At 41.2% G+C, this 17,554-nt stretch overlaps 1 protein-coding gene across 1 annotated transcript; it reads left to right on the top strand.

Moving 5' to 3' along the window:
- Window positions 1-8,665: 8,665 nt before the first annotated feature.
- Window positions 8,666-9,489, top strand: LOC103646975 (putative glycine-rich cell wall structural protein 1). The gene has a single exon (XM_008671568.3). It carries the CDS (start codon window positions 8,690-8,692, stop codon window positions 9,272-9,274), a length of 585 nt encoding a protein of 194 aa, XP_008669790.1. The 5' UTR covers window positions 8,666-8,689; the 3' UTR covers window positions 9,275-9,489.
- Window positions 9,490-17,554: the final 8,065 nt, after the last annotated feature.

Below are 17,554 nucleotides of genomic sequence, written 5' to 3'. Positions count from 1 at the left end.
GTTCCTTTTTGAGATGGATACTAGTATGCTAGGTCGAGTAGTTGCTTTGCTAATTTAAGATCTCGATAGAAGTCGAGTGATTTTTCTAGCACTCACGTGAGGTTAGGAATTGGTTGTATTCATCTTGATAATGAGAACTTTGATTGTCTTTGGATATGGGTCCTAGGTGGATTCCATGTCTATGAGACGGAAATGGAATTAAGGATTAATGTGTGGTACTGCGAGTCCAGCATTTTATCGTACTAAACACATGTCGAAAAATATGGTAACTGATAAGCCTAGTACATGATTGAACCTACCCACAGACTTTCCCCCTCATTGGTCTTGAGATGGAGTCAGTCTCCCATGCTAGCTATGGTGGGTACAAGTGCGATCATTGCACGGCGGTAGCCGGGTCAGTGGAGCATTGTATGCCAAGGTTGTGAGCAATGTTCTATTGATGGGGAATTGATGGGGACGGTTGACATGTGTTTGTACGGAGTGCCCTGACATGTCGTGTGTTTAGGTATACCTTGCAAGGTTAAAACTCGATTCGAATCGTCTGCTTCTCGCAGCTAATGAGACTGCTTGAACCATGCTGCTACATCGAGCAAGAAGTGAAATGAGGTTTCTTAAGATAAAGTGTTGATTGCATTAAATGCTTGTTACCATGTATATTTAGAAGGAAGCAAACCTAGTTTAAAGAATATTATAGAACTTGAATAAGGTAAAACTTGACTAAGACTCAGCTAGTGCTTTTGGTAAACCAAACACCTCAGCCAAACGACCTCATGGTTTAGAGGTGGAGGAGCAGACTCCTCATACGGGGTAAGTCTAGTTGAGTATTAGTATACTCAACCTTGCTTGTGGCATAATTTTATAGGTTTATTGTAAGAGATGGTTGATGGTGTGACTTGGCCAGCCACCCTGCCACCGGGTTAGACGGTCGAGTGGGATGCTGCCTCAGCAGAAGAGGGTCAGGAGGAGTAGTGGGGCTGGCTTCGTCCTACTCCCCGTTTATCATCGTTAGTCGTTATCCACTGCACTAAAACAATGTTTCTAAATGTTGAACTCTGTTTTATGTAATAGCTAAAGTACTTCTAAAATATGTGGTTTTATGATTTATTGTATTTCTCTGTGTCTCACCTTCGTGTGAGCAAGTGTTACTCGATCCATGTTAGTGGACTAACAGTTTATTCTGATTTAAGTGTATTGTTGCCCTATGGCGATACTTCAGCACTTAAGCTGGAATAATCTGGGTGGCTTCGCCATACCCAAGCCACCAGACGTTTCTTTTAAAAGAACCTTTGAGATTTTATATATTCTCGATTAGGTCCTTCCACCTATTAAGACCATCAGTAATAGGTCCCTGGTTCTTATGGTTAGGTCCCTGGAGTCTGTTTTTCTTTATAATTTAACCCTACATTAGTATTGTGGCTATAAAATTATCATTTCAAATCCAAATAAATTGGTTCTTGTTTTGTTAGCTTCCTAGAATTATGCTAAACACTTTAAGATTACTCTTATAACAGTTTCATAACATCTAAAAATTGGATATCTCTAGATTAATCATAATAACTAGAATTATGTTTTCCTGGCAAAGTTTTTTAAAATTAAAAAGAGTGGTTTTGTTTCCAAAACAAATCTATGATCAAATAATAGACTAAGTGCCCTTTTTCCATGAATGTATTTATATGTGCCTTCTCTTGTTTAATGATTGGTGTATGCTTATTGGATGTTGTATGTTTATTTTATTTTGCATGAGTGCTATAAGAAGATACTTTCGTGCTAGACAATCAGGATCAGTTCAAAGAGGAACCGCAAGATTTCTATGAAGAAGGCAAGTGGACTTCTTCCCCTGCATTTCTAATTGATCCCAATTCATCATGACAACTAAGTATACCATTTTATGGTATGCATAACTTGATGGAATTACCTACATAGGATTTACTAGTTGTTACCAACACATACCTTGATTAAACTTAAGTTTTATACTTCGCATATTAGTTGGTATTGCTTCAACTCAGATTAATGATGTCACTCCCTTTTATGCTATTAATGTTCCAAGGTTTAAGTTTGTGCTATTATCATTCTTAATTTGATAATTAATAGGAACATGTGTGTTAATTGGAACATGGAGTGACAACGCATGAAAATAGTGCAATCACGAGTGCCATATGGTCTAGATTTGGAAACTAACCTGATATGCTTAGTGCTTAGTAACTTTACCAGAAATATGGTCAAATGGGGAAGCGGTTGATGGTGGCAGCTCATGTTAACATGGACACGTAGTCTTGGCTAAGCTACCTCGCCCAAAGGGCCTCCACACCGACTTAGAATCCTTGCGGGTTGCTTTGTACTAAGTATGTTTTGTGAAAGCCTCATAGTGGATCCCTAGCCATTCACCTTGGAAGTGAATAGGGATATGCGAACCCAGTCTAGAAGGGATACACGACTTGTGGGTAAAGTTGTACACCTCTATAGAGTGTATAATCTGATATATTAGTCATGCTCATGGTTAAGAGCAGCCTGGACCCTCACATGATAATCGAACTTGAAGATGGAGATTAAATTGCTATTCCTTTTGGATTCAAGTGGTTCACTTAACTGTTTTTGCTTAAGTGGTTCAAGATGATGATTAATGTTACTTATTAGTTGGGTTTTGGGGATTTTTACCCTTAGTAAATAGGTGTTGCTAATAAAAGTTTGACCAACTAAAATGTTGACAGCATAACCTCTTAGCCATCCTTGCTAAGCTTTGCATCTTTCCACCCTCTTGCTGAGCTCCCGCCGTAAGTGTGATCACCCTTGCTAAATTTTGGTCAGAAGGATGTGAAGAAGAAGGCTTTGAGGAAGGCGTTGACGAATTCTAGATCTAGCGATGCGCCGGTCAACTTCCTATGGGAGATCACCCATGAGAACTGTTGTGTTTTGATGGAATAATGTTTAAGACAATTTTGTCAATGAGTTGTAATAAGTACCCTATTTCTATTCATGTTTCAAGCATTGTCTTAAGATATTTTACACTTGTGACGTCAACATATGTGTGGAAACGGATTCTGACACACATATGCTATGCATTCGGTTTTGCCCCTAAAACTGGGTGTGACACCTGCCGACCCTAAAGAAGCCATAAGATCTCTTCTCCCCAACACGGTCTCTCCCGAGATACGAGATCTAGGTTTCTACGAAGAAGAAGAAGAAGGCTCTATGTTATCACATACCGCTTGGGCCCCAGGCACAGACCATCCGAAAGCACGCAAAAGAAGGAGTAGCTCCTACAGCGAGGTCGTGGACCGTCTAGCTTTACATCGCCACTACCTGGCTCGATTTCTTTGTCGAATGTCTCAAACACTCAGCAAAGACCTTTTTGCAAAGTGTTACACTCGGCAAAGAACACTTGACAAACATTTTATCGGTAAAGAGTTCTTTAGTGGGTGTTTTTTCGGGCACTCGACAAAGACTTCCCGAGTGTCTAAAAGCACTCGACAATGTAAAACACTCAGCAAATTAAGAATCATAAAAAATCCAAAGAAAACATCAAAAAACTTTTTAATTAGGGGAACAACCCCCACCATCACCATTGCCCTATCCATCACCCTATCATTTTCACAAATTTTTAAATGGCCCTATCCATCGCCGTAATCATTTTTCAAACGTTTTGTGGCTGGTGAGATTCGAACTGGCAGCCTCATGCTCTTATATCACTTGTATCTATATTACATTTTTCTTTCCCATATATTATAACAAACCGAGAGTAAATTGATCATTTCAGGCACTACATGAATTCAAATGAAAAGGTTGTTAACTACAAAGTTCCATAACTTTTTGAGTCCTACAACTTTCATTTTTAATAGTTTTTCATTCGATATCGTTTACAAAATTTGAATTTTAAATTTGAAAACTTCAAATGTATTTTTATATGATAAGATGGTTTCAAATTTAAAAGTTGTCAACTGTAAAGTTAAATAACTTTTTGAGACCTACAACTTTCATTTTGGTGGGTTTTTCATCCAAGGTCGTTTGAAAAATTCAAAATTTGAATTCAATTATAGTTTTACATGACCAAATAATTTCCAATCAAAAAGTTGACAACCACAAAGTTTTATAACTTTTCAAGACCTACAACTTTCATTTTGTTGCTTTTTCCATCCAAGGTCATGTGGGAAATTCAAATTTTAAAATTCAAACGTACTTTTCATTGACAATATGACTTCAAACCAAAAAATTTCAAACTACAAAACTCTATAACTTTTCAGGATCTACAAAGTTTATTTTGGTTGTTTGGTCATTTGCTCATCCAATATGGTGGTTCTAACATTGTTCACAAATCTTATACATCTCTCTTATAGTTTCATAAACTATAAGAGAGATATGTATGTTTCGTGACCAAATTTATTTTTTACTTTTTCATATGAATAAATGACCAAAATAAAAATTGTGCATCTTGATGTGTTATACAACTTTGTAGTTAAAATATTTTTCATTTAAATTAATTTACTGCTTCAAAATGTGATTTGAAAATTGTCTTTGTCGAGTGCCAAAAAGAAAACACTTGGCAAAGAATTTATTTGGCGAGTGCCAAAAAGAAAACACTCGGAAAAGAAGCTCTTTGCCGAGTGTCGAAAAACACTCAGTAAAGAAGTTCTTAAAACTCGGCAAAGAAGCTCTTTATCGGGTGCCCGAAAGAAAATACTCGGCTAATTACTTGGCACTCAGCAAAGACTCGTTTTCCGGTAGTGCACGGGCCATCCGTGGTCCCGCCGTACTGCTAGATGGTTTATTAAGTGTTTGGTACCAACTCGACTGAAAATTATTGGGGGCCCACAACAGCACTATATAACATTTTCTGCGGCCGCCGTTATTTTCGGCGGCTAGGGCAAAACAGCCCTAGGTGGCCGCCGAAAATAACACTATTTTCGGCGGCCACTGACATAGCCGTCGAAAATAAATGCTTATTTTCGGCGACCTAGCCCTAGCCACCGAAAATTAAGTGATTTAAACTGCGCGGCCGACCTTCTTCTTCATTCTTCTCCTGCTATCTTCTGCTCCGTCGCTCCGCTGCAGTCTTCTCCGCGCTGTTTCTTCATTTTTCTTCTGCTGTCTTCTCCGTGTCGCGCTCCGCCGGCGACCGGCACCACGCGCCCCTGTCCACACTGTGCGGCCTGAAAGGGAAATGAGCTTAATCATTTCCTATAATCGATTTGGTGTTTGACGTCCATCACAAACCACGTGGACTAACCAGTTTGCCTAGTAATCATTTATCTCAGGTGCATACAGTTCAACACAAACCAAGAAAGAAATTAAGTTGGGAATCAACAAAGTTTGGAGCAAATACTTTAAATGGTGCTGCCAGTGGCGCATCGGACACTGTCTGGTGCCCTAGGCCGAGCACCACTCAAACAGGCCACTCTCGGGTTTTTCCATGGGACGCTCCCTTATAATTCACCGGGCTATCCGGTGTGTACTGGACATGTCCGGTGAGCCAACGGAGCAACGGTAACCTGCTCTCAATGGTCGATTGCAGTGAACAGTAAAAGTGAACAGTGCACAGTCAGAAGTCAGAGCGGCGAAGTCAGAATGCACCGGATATGTCCGGTGTGCCACCGGACTGTCCGGTTCCGCTAGAGGACATATGACTTCAATGGTCAACCACTCCAAACCCCAACGTGTGCTGACGTGGCACGCACCGGACAGTGAACAGTGCCCTGTCCGGAGCACCACCGGACTATTCGGTGCGCCATCGACAACAATGGCTAGAATAGTGGTTGGGGCTATAAATACTTCCCAACCACCTCCATTCAAGCCATCCAAGTTTTTCTGAACTCAACATTCAATACAAGAGCAAAAGATTACACTCTAAGACACAATCAATAGATCAAATCCTCTCCAAGCCTCCAAATCAACTCAATTGCTTAGTGACTTGAGAGAGGGTGTTTTGTGTTCTTTTGTTGCTCTTGTTGCTTGGATTGCTTTCTCCTTCTCATTCTTATTCTTCTAAGTGCTTTGTAAAGCTAGCAAGAGACACCTAAGTGTGTGGTGATCCTTGCGGGGTCTTAGTGACCCAAGTGATTAAGGAGAAGCCTCAACTGGTCTGTGTGACCGATTGAGAGAGGGAAAGGGTTGGAATAGACCCGGCCTTGTGGCCTCCTCAACGGGGACTAGGTTCTTTGGAACCGAACCTTGGTAAACAAATCACCGTGTTCGTTTGTGTTGATCTACACTTGATTTGGTTCCCTTTCTTTCATCTCTCTAAAAGTTCCCTTGCTCACATTATTTTGAGTTTGCTCCCAAATGTTATCCGCATTGATTGAGCAACTCTAAGCAAGGAGAACTATCTTCCGTACTTCGATTTAATTATAATGCTAACCCCGGCCTTAATGCATGGTCAAAGTTCACAATTGTGAGTTTGTTTTATATTGTAATGGACTATGTGATGTATTTGTAAATTGTGATGTGGTGAACCATTTGTTAACTGTGAACTTGATTTTGGTGAACTTCAATGTGGTTGTGAAAAATTGTGATACTTAGTGTTAAATGTGTGTAATTCTAGAATTAATGTTTCTGTCATTTTATTGTGATTGTATTGTTGCTGAAATTGCTGTTTTTTGCATTTATTTCAATTTTTCTCTGAAAATGTTAATTTTCGGCGGCACATTTTTGGTGGCCATTATTTTCGACGACTAGATAGCCGGCCTCCGAAAATAACTTATTTTCGGCAACTGACCTCTGGCCGCCGAAAATAACGGCTTATTTTCGGCGAATTTTTTCTGGCGGCCAGAGACCGCCGAAAATAGACCTAAAACCGCCGAAAATAAGCTATTTTCGGCGACAAATGTCTTATTTTCGACGGTATGTGTGCGTCGAAAATGGTTGTACCTGCCGTAGTGGCCGCCGAACATTTCTCGATTTAGCATGGTTGCTAAGTTGAATTGTGAACCTGACAATCTGCCTGACTTCTATCCACATCAATCCATGTACTGCAAGTGGACCCTTAGGGCTCAAGGCTTCAAGGCTTCAAGGATTGTTTCCCTACTAATACAGCTTGCAATGTACTAATTAATTAACCTGGTGAGTAGCCTCGCTTATCGAGTTCGCCAGCTCCACATAAGAGTAGTCTTGTAAGTACATGCCTGAATGTGTGAAAGTCGTCGTTGTGGAAACCTCGAGGTCGCCTTTCTGCAATGCCAACCAGTGCAAAAGGAAGAGAATTGTTTGGGTCGCGATCTTCAAACGTGCAGTCTCATAAGACTTGATGCAGTGCAGCCATACTGAGAGTTAAATTATGGAGCCTGAACACTAAAGATATACTACAAAAGTACAAAGTACAGGGTTAAATTACTACGGGGGTGATGTTTTGACTGTTGTACGTGTCACATGCATGCTGTGCATGTGTCACAGTGCTGGAGAGGATTGTCAAATGCAGAGTCATAAGCATGCATCCATGCATGAGAGTATATTGTTAAATGCATGCTTGTTTTTCAAGTCTTTCAAGGGAAACAATCGATCCAAAGCAAAAGAAAAGGAGTTTTTATATATGTTCAAGTGAGCACCAATAAGACCACTCTTCCTTTTGTTTTCAGGCCGGGTACAATGGAGTTCTGCATATCCATGGTTCTTCTCAAACAACGAAAGATACATGCACAAAACAAGGAGAGAGACACGACATATATCTAAATAAACTCAGCTTTCACCTATGAGACAAAGCAGTCCAGACACTAATTTCTTTTGCTTTAGTACTAGTGTAGTCTGAAAATCGGCAACAACTTGACGGATAACTTTACTGTATATCGAGACAAAGAACATAAAATTGTTTCTACAGTGTTAAGGGCTACATATGGAATTTTCACACATTTCTCTAAGTTTTTGATATATTTGATAGAATTATTTCAGTTGATTGAATTTTTTGGATAATTTAAATTTGAACAACAAGTCATTCGAATAATATAAAATAATGAGTGCAAAAATGATGTTCATTTTATTGAGCATAAATCAAGGTCTTATTCAGAAATAGTGATCCTATTGTTTTCAAATTGTGTGGAGATGTTATATGTAGATGTTATGATAAAAAGTTTACACGTGCCATATGTACAAAACTAATCAGTCTTCACATGAAATCATGAAACTTATATGGAGATTTTTTTTTCATTTGTACATATCATATGTGACAACTATTACAAAATCTTGTCACATTTTTATCACAGCCTCTATATATTATATCATGACATCTCGACAAGTTCCTTGTTTTTTTTGACTTCGTTTGTTTTTTATACAATTTGAAAACAATTTTATGGTATAAAATCAACTGATGTACTTATTACGCGGGAGCAAAAGCAGCTAGTTTAGTTTCAATGGTCATCCTCGCAACTACATATGAGTGCTAAAACTTTGTGCCATGCATCCATAATCTATAGAGATGACTTAGCAGATAGAGATCTAGAGCGTAACAAGTAATGCTGCTGCTAAGACGATTCGTAAAATACATGTACCCACTTGGCTATTTGCATACACGTAATGGTCAAGTCAAGATGCTCCATTGATCCTAGTGGATTTTGAAAGCATCCACTTGGTCTCCTATTGAAACACCACTACGTACCATTAGCGTCCTTGCTACGAAGGTAAAGAACCATGCCAAGGCCTCAAGCACTATAAATAGGCATGCAGCATTCAGGAAATCATCTCAACTCAAACATTATATTTGTATCTCACAATGGCGGGCACAAAGCTAATATCACTTGGGCTCCTTGTTCTCATAGGCATAGGATTAGCCAATGCTGTGAGGGTGGTTAGATACCACTCTAGTGCTGATGGGACTGGCAACGGAGAGGGACAAGGTGGCGGTTATGTGAATGGAGGGGGATCGGGGTTTGGGTCTGGTACTGGATCTGGTGATAGTAGACCTTATGGTACCCATGCAAGTGCTGGAGGGGGTGGTGCAGGTGGTGGAACTAGCCAATACGGTGGATATGGATATGGTTCAGGTTCAGGGTCTGGTTTAGGATCAAGTACATATGGTCAAGGAGGTTATTATTCGGGTTATGGAAGATCTTCTAATGCTGGGGGTACTGGTGGAGGTGGCGGTGGAGGACAAGCCGGAGGTTATGAAAATTCCAATGCTCAAGGATCTGGTAGTGGCACCGGTTCTGGCTCTAGCTTTGCTAGCAAATATTGGGATGGATCAAGTGAAGTAGGTGCAAATGCTAATGGCAATGGTGGTGGAACAGGAAATAGTCAAAACGGTGGAGGTGGTGGAGGTTCAGGTGCTGGGGCTGGATATGGCAGTGCCTACCCATGAACTTGACATCAGTCAATCTAATGTTGGAGCTCATCATCCTTTCTTGTTTGAAGTTGTAGGATTATTATTTTCCTTGCCTCTTTGTTATGCTTTTGGTTGAACCAAATTAATAAAGGGTCCAACTATCTTGTAAGGTCCAACTTATAAGATGATGTCGTAACAATGTATGTTTATGAAAACTATATATCAAGAAATTTCTTATGTTTATTGCTTTAGAGTTACTAAGTTTAGAGGCCTACACCATGGTATTTCACATGGTTGTGTTCTCCTCCCTCCGTTCCAAATTGTAACTCCTAGCATTTCTAGGTATATATATATATATATATATATATATTTTGCTACGCATCTCAATATGCATTACACACGATAAGTATTTAAAGCTATGTTACTAAAACAAACTAGAATAACTTACAGTTCATAATGGAAAAAGTGGTTATGTGATTGCCACTAGTACACACAGCCTCTATAGTGGCGGTTCTAGAGACGTTTTCACTGGCGCTTTTCAGTGCCGCCAGTGCTAGGGGCCAGTGGAAATCGTCATTTCCACTGGCGGTTATTCTAGAACCGCCAGTGAAAATGATATTTTCACTGGCGGTTTTCTTAAGCAACCGCCAGTGGAAATGCTATTTTCACTGGCGATTTTATAAATAAAACCGCCAGTGGAAATAGCATTTCCACTGGCGGTTTGTTTTATTTAGCCACCAGTGGAAAGTTTTCCCGCCTTTTTTTAAATTTTCAATCAGTACTGAAATTTATATATATTTACACACACAAAACATATATATATATTGATATTGATAAACATGTAGTATTGATATTAAAAGCAACATGGAATTAAATTCTATCATACATTTATATACATCAAAGTCTTGTTTACAACCATGTATGCATCACACATTATATACATCAAAGTTTTCACTTAAGCTCTAATACCTATCTCGGCTAAGAGATAGTCTACTAATTTCTGTTAGTATTCTAAACTCTGGCAAAGCTAATGTTCCGGAAGCATCGTGATATTTCCCTTCTGCAGGAATGACCTCTTTCAATATGAATGTGCACATGTCCTCAACTATGCCATACAATGCACCTTCAGTCATGTTCTCCGGGCTTCCTTTTTGAAATTGCTGTAAAGGAAGTTTATAAACATTATCTATTTATACTCAATAATAACACATTTGCATCTTTAATGACATAAATACATACGTGACTATTACTAATAATACCTTGCCAGGGTTCGTGATGTATCGTCCGTTCATTCTCATGAAATCGCACACGTAGAACCCACATAGGACCGATCCGGGTGGTTGCTTGTGGCACTACATAACGGGAGATTGGTTATTTAGTTGCAACATTGTCCTATGTACGTACATGTATGATATGTATTCATAAATTCACATACTTACCGGCCAGTTATAATGGATGTCTAGTGGCACGCCTTTTTTGGACGTGTCGTACTTTCCACCTCGTAGCTTATAAAACCTAAATGCCCTGTGATCTCAAATAGAATCACCATGTTATTCTACAATTCTCATCGATATAAGTATGCATGCATAGAAAAGGCTTATAGCTCTAAGATGTCGAGGAATTTTGAATAGGCCAAAGGCTCGGTGTGCAAGGAGTCGAGCACCAGCACCTTTCCAACCTTAGGAAAAATGAAGAAGCATATCCAGTGGTCCCTGTACGAATCAAACTTGTGATACATGTGTATTGAAATTATTAATTTTATTTATGCAAAATCACACTTACTTAAAGTTGTACGGGGCCACTATGGATTCCCTGTCTTGAAATTGAAGCATTGCGTGTCCTATGTAGGTGGCGTATCTTGCTTCAAAATCCTTCTTCAGATCCTGGATACGCACCTCAATTTCTTCGTCCGTTAGCCCCTGTAATGCTTCATTGCCTTTTTCGATTCTAAAAGTGTGGTTATCCTCGCATATCTTTATTGGGTTGAGATACCCAACCCTTTTACTGGCACTAGCATTGGGATTGGTACCATAAAGGATCTCCTGCTGATCATGTTGCATTCTGCAACGCACACGTGCATGTCAGATATTGAAAATTTATACAACTCACTAATAATAACACATATATGTGGAGTATGAGTGACACTTACAATGCAAATATGGTTACAAGTTGCACGTCGAGTCTCTGAAGGTTCATCATTAACCACATGTCCTCGAATGTAACAACGGCCTTTTGATTTGAACCAATAAAAGCATGGGCTGGTATATTAACACTGATGGTGTCGATGCCAACTGAAGATGCCCACATGTACCAATCATGCAACCTTTTAATATTAGCCGGGACCTTCCTTAGTTTCTCAAAAGTGAGTAGTGGTCTGCCCGGCACATATTTTTAGGAACGTTTTTATAATCTGCCTTAGTTGGCTTCTTTATCTTTGCGGCCATTGCCTCAGCCTTTTTGGCGGACTCCTCGAGATCGGCCAAATCAACATTGTCTGACGTGAGGCTCCGTCCAATCCCTTTCAAAAAACAAACAGTGCCAGCAGTGGATTTACTCTTCTTTTTCTTATCATACGGGGACACTACTTTTGGTATAGAAACTTTAGATTTCTTTGATGGTCGTGGAGATGGCTGTGGAGAAGGTGGATCCCTAAAGGGCGATGTATGTGGCGGAGACGGTGGGCCACCATGAGGATGAGGAGAAGGAGGGTCAGAAAGAGGATGAGGAGCAGCATGTGAAGTTTGAGGAGGTGATGATGGATGTACAATAGGAACAGCAATTTGAGAAGGCGGAGACGGTTGGGCCTGCGACGACGGCTGTCGTGCGATATCAACCAATTCGACATCCCTTCGAGGCCAAAGGATAAAATTCTTGATAGCTTGTCCAAGTGTCTCGATACCTTCGGGCCCAGGGATGTCTAGCATGTCGTCCTCGTATCCTTGGACGACTGTCGTCACTTCTACCCTGCAATATTCTTCTGGAATGTCGTTTCCATGGAACTTGCGTCCTGGGATCGCAAGGCCTGTGGCTACTTTCCTTGTACGCTGATTGTTAATACCATATCTTATAACTAGTGTGCATGCCACAGGCCTTGTGATGTCATCAACTGGATAGCGGACCTTATTTCCCGTTGACGCGACAGAGCTTGGGATGGTCGTACCCTCGGTGGCAGCCGGCGTTTGAGCTGCTGGAATTATTTGCATCTGTGGAGTGGTCATCTGTTGAACAGATATCGCACTCGCCATCGCCAATTGCTGCATCAATTCTGGAGGAGGATTCGATAGCATTTCAGACATCAGGCCTTTGAACTCTTTCTTGGCCTCCTCCTTAAAATAATTTGCCATCTCTTCCTTGTATCGATCACGTTTCTTGTACAGACCTTCCCATTGTGGTCCAAATCCTTCCTTCCATCCTTCCTTAGATGATATTCCTCGTACACGACCAGGATGCTCAGGGTTACCGAGACCAGCCGTTAGAATGTCTTTCTCCCTTTGCGGCTTAAATGTTCCTTCGCTGTGCTTAGCTGCAATTGCATATATGTTTTTTGCCGCTTCTTCGACAGTGGGATCATCAAAAGATACACCAGACTCAGTTTCCCTTGGTTTTCTAGCACGGATCCAATTAGCTGTCCTTTCACCGAGTTGCTCGGACAGCGTCGGCAACCCTGCAGCCTTCTTCTCGGCGTCTTCTTGTCTCCATTTAGGAACCTGACGCTTGTAACCACCTGTGCCAAGGTGGTGGCGGTATTTGTTCTTCTTAGACAGTTCTGAATTTGCCTCACTTAGCGATATGAAATCAGGGCTGCTCCTCTGCTCTAGAAATACTGCCCACTGACCTGCTGAGATTTTATATTTTTTCGTCGGGTCTAGGCCTTTCTTTGCAAACTTTGTATTCATCTCAGACTTCCAGTTTCGGAAATTTATTGCAAACTGCTTCATCGTGTATTTTTTCACGAGTTCTTTTGAACCCCCAGGCAAAACGAACCTCGTTACTAGCTTATTCCACATTTGATTCTTGACATCATCTGATACATCTCTCCACTGTCGGATTGTGATGTCAAGATTATCTCTAACTAAGAACCCAAGTGCATTCCGAAACTTAGGCAGTGCCTCTTCTGGAGCTAGGGGCTGACCATTCGGGCTCACGTCTGTGATTTTATATGTCTTGTCAGGAAACTTGTTTAGCCCCCTGTCACCTTTGTTCCGATCGCTCTGCTTCCTTTTCCTTGACCTCTCGGTGGTTGTCTCGGTCGATTCTGGTGCGCCTTGGGTCGGTTCCGGTGCGCCTTGGATCGGTTCCGGTGCGTCTTGGTATCGTGCCGCAGCTTTTTCGAGCATCGCACGAAATTCAGACAAGACCTCCTATTCATGTAATAAAATGCACAAGAAATCATGCATGTGTAATAGACATTGTGAAATCAGCTAATTAATTAGGTACACACACGAAATTAAGGATGTGTAATTTACCTCATGTTCTTGTGGATCATAAGTAGGGTCACGTTGCAACTCACGCGCAGCGGCCCTATCTATCCTAGTGGTAGGAAAAGGGTCGCTAGGCGTTTCATATCCTTCACTGCTGGATTCTTCTTGAGCAACACTCTTGTCCATGTGGTCGGGCCCTAATCCTTGGTCCTTGGTTGGAGAACTCATTGAGCTACATATTAACATAAGCAATAATTAAATTTGTATTAACAAATACCCTAACCCTTATTGAGGAGGAGTCGTATAGGACGTATAGAGAGGGAGAGAGGGAGATGGAGAGGCTATTTCTACTAGCGGTTTTCATCGACAACCGCCAGTAGAAATCATTTATACTGGCGGTTTTCGTTGTCAACCGCCAGTAGTAATGTTTTTAGTATATTATTTTTTATTGTATATTCATAAATTAATTATATATATTTTTATACATATTAAATATATAAATATATATTTAGTATACATAATATATATTTATATATTACTTCTCTCTCTCCCTCCTCTCTCTCCCCTCTCTCTCTCTCCTCTCTCTCTCCCCTCTCCCTCTCTCTCTCCTCTCTCTCTATCCTCTCTCTCCACTCTCTCCTCTATCTCTCTCTCTCCTCTCCCTCTCCTCTCTCTCCTCTCCCTAGCTCCTCTCTCTCCCCTCTCCCTCTCTCTCTCTCTCTCCTCTCTCTCTCTCTATCCTCTCTCTCTCCTCTCTCTCTCTCTCCTCTCTCTCCTCTATCTCTCTCTCCTCTCTCTCTCCTCTCTCCCTCCTCTCTCTTCCCTCTCTCTCTCCCTCCTCTGTCACTAGAATGCTCGTTCTTGCAGTGTTTAAATACTACGTCGTCTCCTGGCTTCGCGTCTCTCATCACCATTGGTGTGAAGTTTTTTCACAAGTATCAGATCTGGTAAAAATCTTTCCAAGTTCTTTCACAACATGTTCTTTGAAGATGCTTGTTTCTTACTGCCTGATATGTATATATTAGTCGAATAGTCCTCCCTGCTTTTATTTTACCTCGCGTTCTAGGTGATAAACCATGACCGGGAAAAAGACCACGGCTTCCTCTGACGGCGGCACTCCAAAGAAAGCCAAGGTGGTGGTGGAGGATGAGGAAGAGGCGGGGTTGGAGGATGAGGAAGAGGCGACTGTGACACTATCCGTGGAGAAGGACGCGCTGCAGTGCGACATCCAGTCCGAAGTTTTCATGGCAAGTCAGATTACCATGCATGTATATATACAGTACATATTGATCGGTAGGCTCCAGCATGATGCTCTGCTCTGTGTAAAATCAGTGCAAGAACGGGCATTCTGGATGTGCAAAGTGCTGCATCCGCACGGACGGTAAGTGCTGGACCTGCTCCGAGCGCATTGGCAACAATAGCTCTCTCTCCCTCTCCCTCTCCTCTCTAGAAAGTCGTGTAAAATTACATGCTTCGGTTTGTCGCTAACAATAATCAATTACATGACATGTCCTAACAATAATCAATTACATGACAACTATATAATCTAGGGAGCTATTGTTCTGCCTTGTCCATCGTGGCGTACCCAGGGCATCGAATTGCGTGGGATGCTTCGCTCAACGTTCCTTATCTTGGTTGGATGGTCTATGAAAAGAGACATGTCGTTGAACTGGTTAAAATCCTCTAAATCAGATACACCATCAACTCCTATAGCTTGTTGTTTTCCAGGAAAAACTACATGCTTCGGTTTGTCGGTGCTTTTCTTCTCATTGTTAGAAATGATCTGTTCAGCATAGAAGACCTGTGCAGCACGATTAGCAAGGATCCATGGGTCATCTTTGTAACCTACCTTACTTAGATCAAGAACTCTGACCCCATAGTTGTCTACCGTGACATGTTTGTCTTCAACCCATTGACATCGGAAAACCGAGATCTGAAATGTACCATAGTCTAGTTCCCATATGTCCTCAATAAAGCCAAAATATGTAATAATCTCACCAGTTTCATCATCTATGGCCTCACATAGAACACCACTGTTTTGTGACATGCTCTTTTTGTCCTTGGACTTTGTACAAAATGTGAATCCACTAATGTCATAGGTTTGCCATGTTGTGACCTGGCGTGAAGGTCCAGATGCCAACCCCTTGATGGTTTTTTCTTCTATTGTTTCTCCACGTGGAATGTCCTTCACCATTAGCCATGTGTTGAACCGCTGCTTATGTTGCTTCATTACCCAATCAGCCGTATGCCCAGGATTTTGCTCGTGAAGCTTATTGATGTGTTGTTGGATAAATGGCTCTATTATCGCTAGCTGATGTAGGATGTTGTGATGTGCCTCAAGTACTGTATTGTAATCTGGTGGAATGAAAGATTTCCGTCCCATCCTCCCGCTTCGATACAATCTACCCTCGTGTCGTGACGGAGGCAGACCTATTGCAACCTGATCTTTTAGGATATTATTGCAGAATGGACCTCCGGACTCAATGGCCTCTTCAGTACAGTACCCCTCTATCATGGATGCCTCGGGACGAGCACGGGTTGATACATAGCCATTCAGTATTGACATGAAACACTCGTACGTCCACATTTCATGTAAGTACATAGGACCCAATGCCTCTATTTGTGGCACCAAGTGCACCACAAGGTGCACCATAATATCAAAGAACGATGGAGGGAAACACATCTCAAACTGTGCTATTGTCTCCACTGCGAATTCCTGAAGAGATGCCAACTCATCATGGTCAATTACCTTTTGTGAAATTATGTTGAAAAAGTAGCACAACCGTGTGATTGCCATCTTTAAAAACAAAGGATTTATAGCCCTGATGGCAATAAGTAGGAATGTAGTCAGCATGACATGACAATCATGTGAGTTGTAGTTGGTGACTATCAGGTCTTTCATTGACACAATACTTCGTATGCTAGAGCAGAATCTGGATGGGACTTTCAAATTCTTAAGCCAAACACACATCGCATGTTTCTCATCTACATTGAGATTGTAGCTTGCTGCTGGGAGATGATACTTCCCATTTTCTTGAAGAACAAGATGTAGTTCCTTTTTTATGCCTAAATTTACCAAGTCCATGCGTGAATTGAGCCCTTCTTTTGTTTTGCCCTTTATGTCTAGCAAGGTGCCAATTATGCTTTCAAACACGTTCTTCTGAACGTGCATACCATCGATCACATGCCACACATCTAACTCTTTCCAGTAAGGCAAGTACTCGAAGAAAATAGACTTTTTCTTGAATATAGCCCCCGGAGCTGGTTTGACATCCTTCCTTGTTTTTCCGTCTTTTGTCTTCTTCCCGAAAACAAACTTGATATTCTTGACTATTTCAAAAACTCTATGACCTTTATTGTTACCCGATGGAGCAGTAGAATGTAGTTCACCATTATTATCAAAGTACTTATCCATCTTTCGCATGCGGTACCTGTGTCCTTCCAATAAAAAGTGTCTGTGCCTCATGTACACTATCTTCTTAGATGCAGTAAGGGACACGTAAGCAGTTTCATCAATGCATACTGTCAAGCCAACCTTTCCCTTAAACTGGCCTGATAATGTGAAGAGTGCAGGGTAATCGTTGATCGTAACAAAAATAATTGCTCTCAGCGTGATGAATCTTTACGATCCTCATCCAACATTTGAACACCCGTTACCCACAATATTTTCATATCCTCCATTAAGGGCTCTAAAAATACATCCATATCAACTCCAGGTTGTGTAGGTCCAGAAATAAGCATGGTTAGCAAAATGTACTTCCGTTTCTGCATCAACCATGAAGGAAGGTTGTATATGGTGAGGATCACTGGCCATGTGCTATGCTTGCTGCTCCTTTCAGCAAATGGATTCATTCCATCAGTACTCAGTGCGAACCTAACATTTCTTGGTTCATCG

Source organism: Zea mays, chromosome 2 (genome assembly GCF_902167145.1).
Source record: "Zea mays cultivar B73 chromosome 2, Zm-B73-REFERENCE-NAM-5.0, whole genome shotgun sequence".
Lineage (NCBI taxonomy): Eukaryota > Viridiplantae > Streptophyta > Magnoliopsida > Poales > Poaceae > Zea > Zea mays.
The sequence above is the reverse complement of the archived record's forward strand: the minus strand, read 5'-3'. Positions and strand labels throughout refer to the sequence as shown.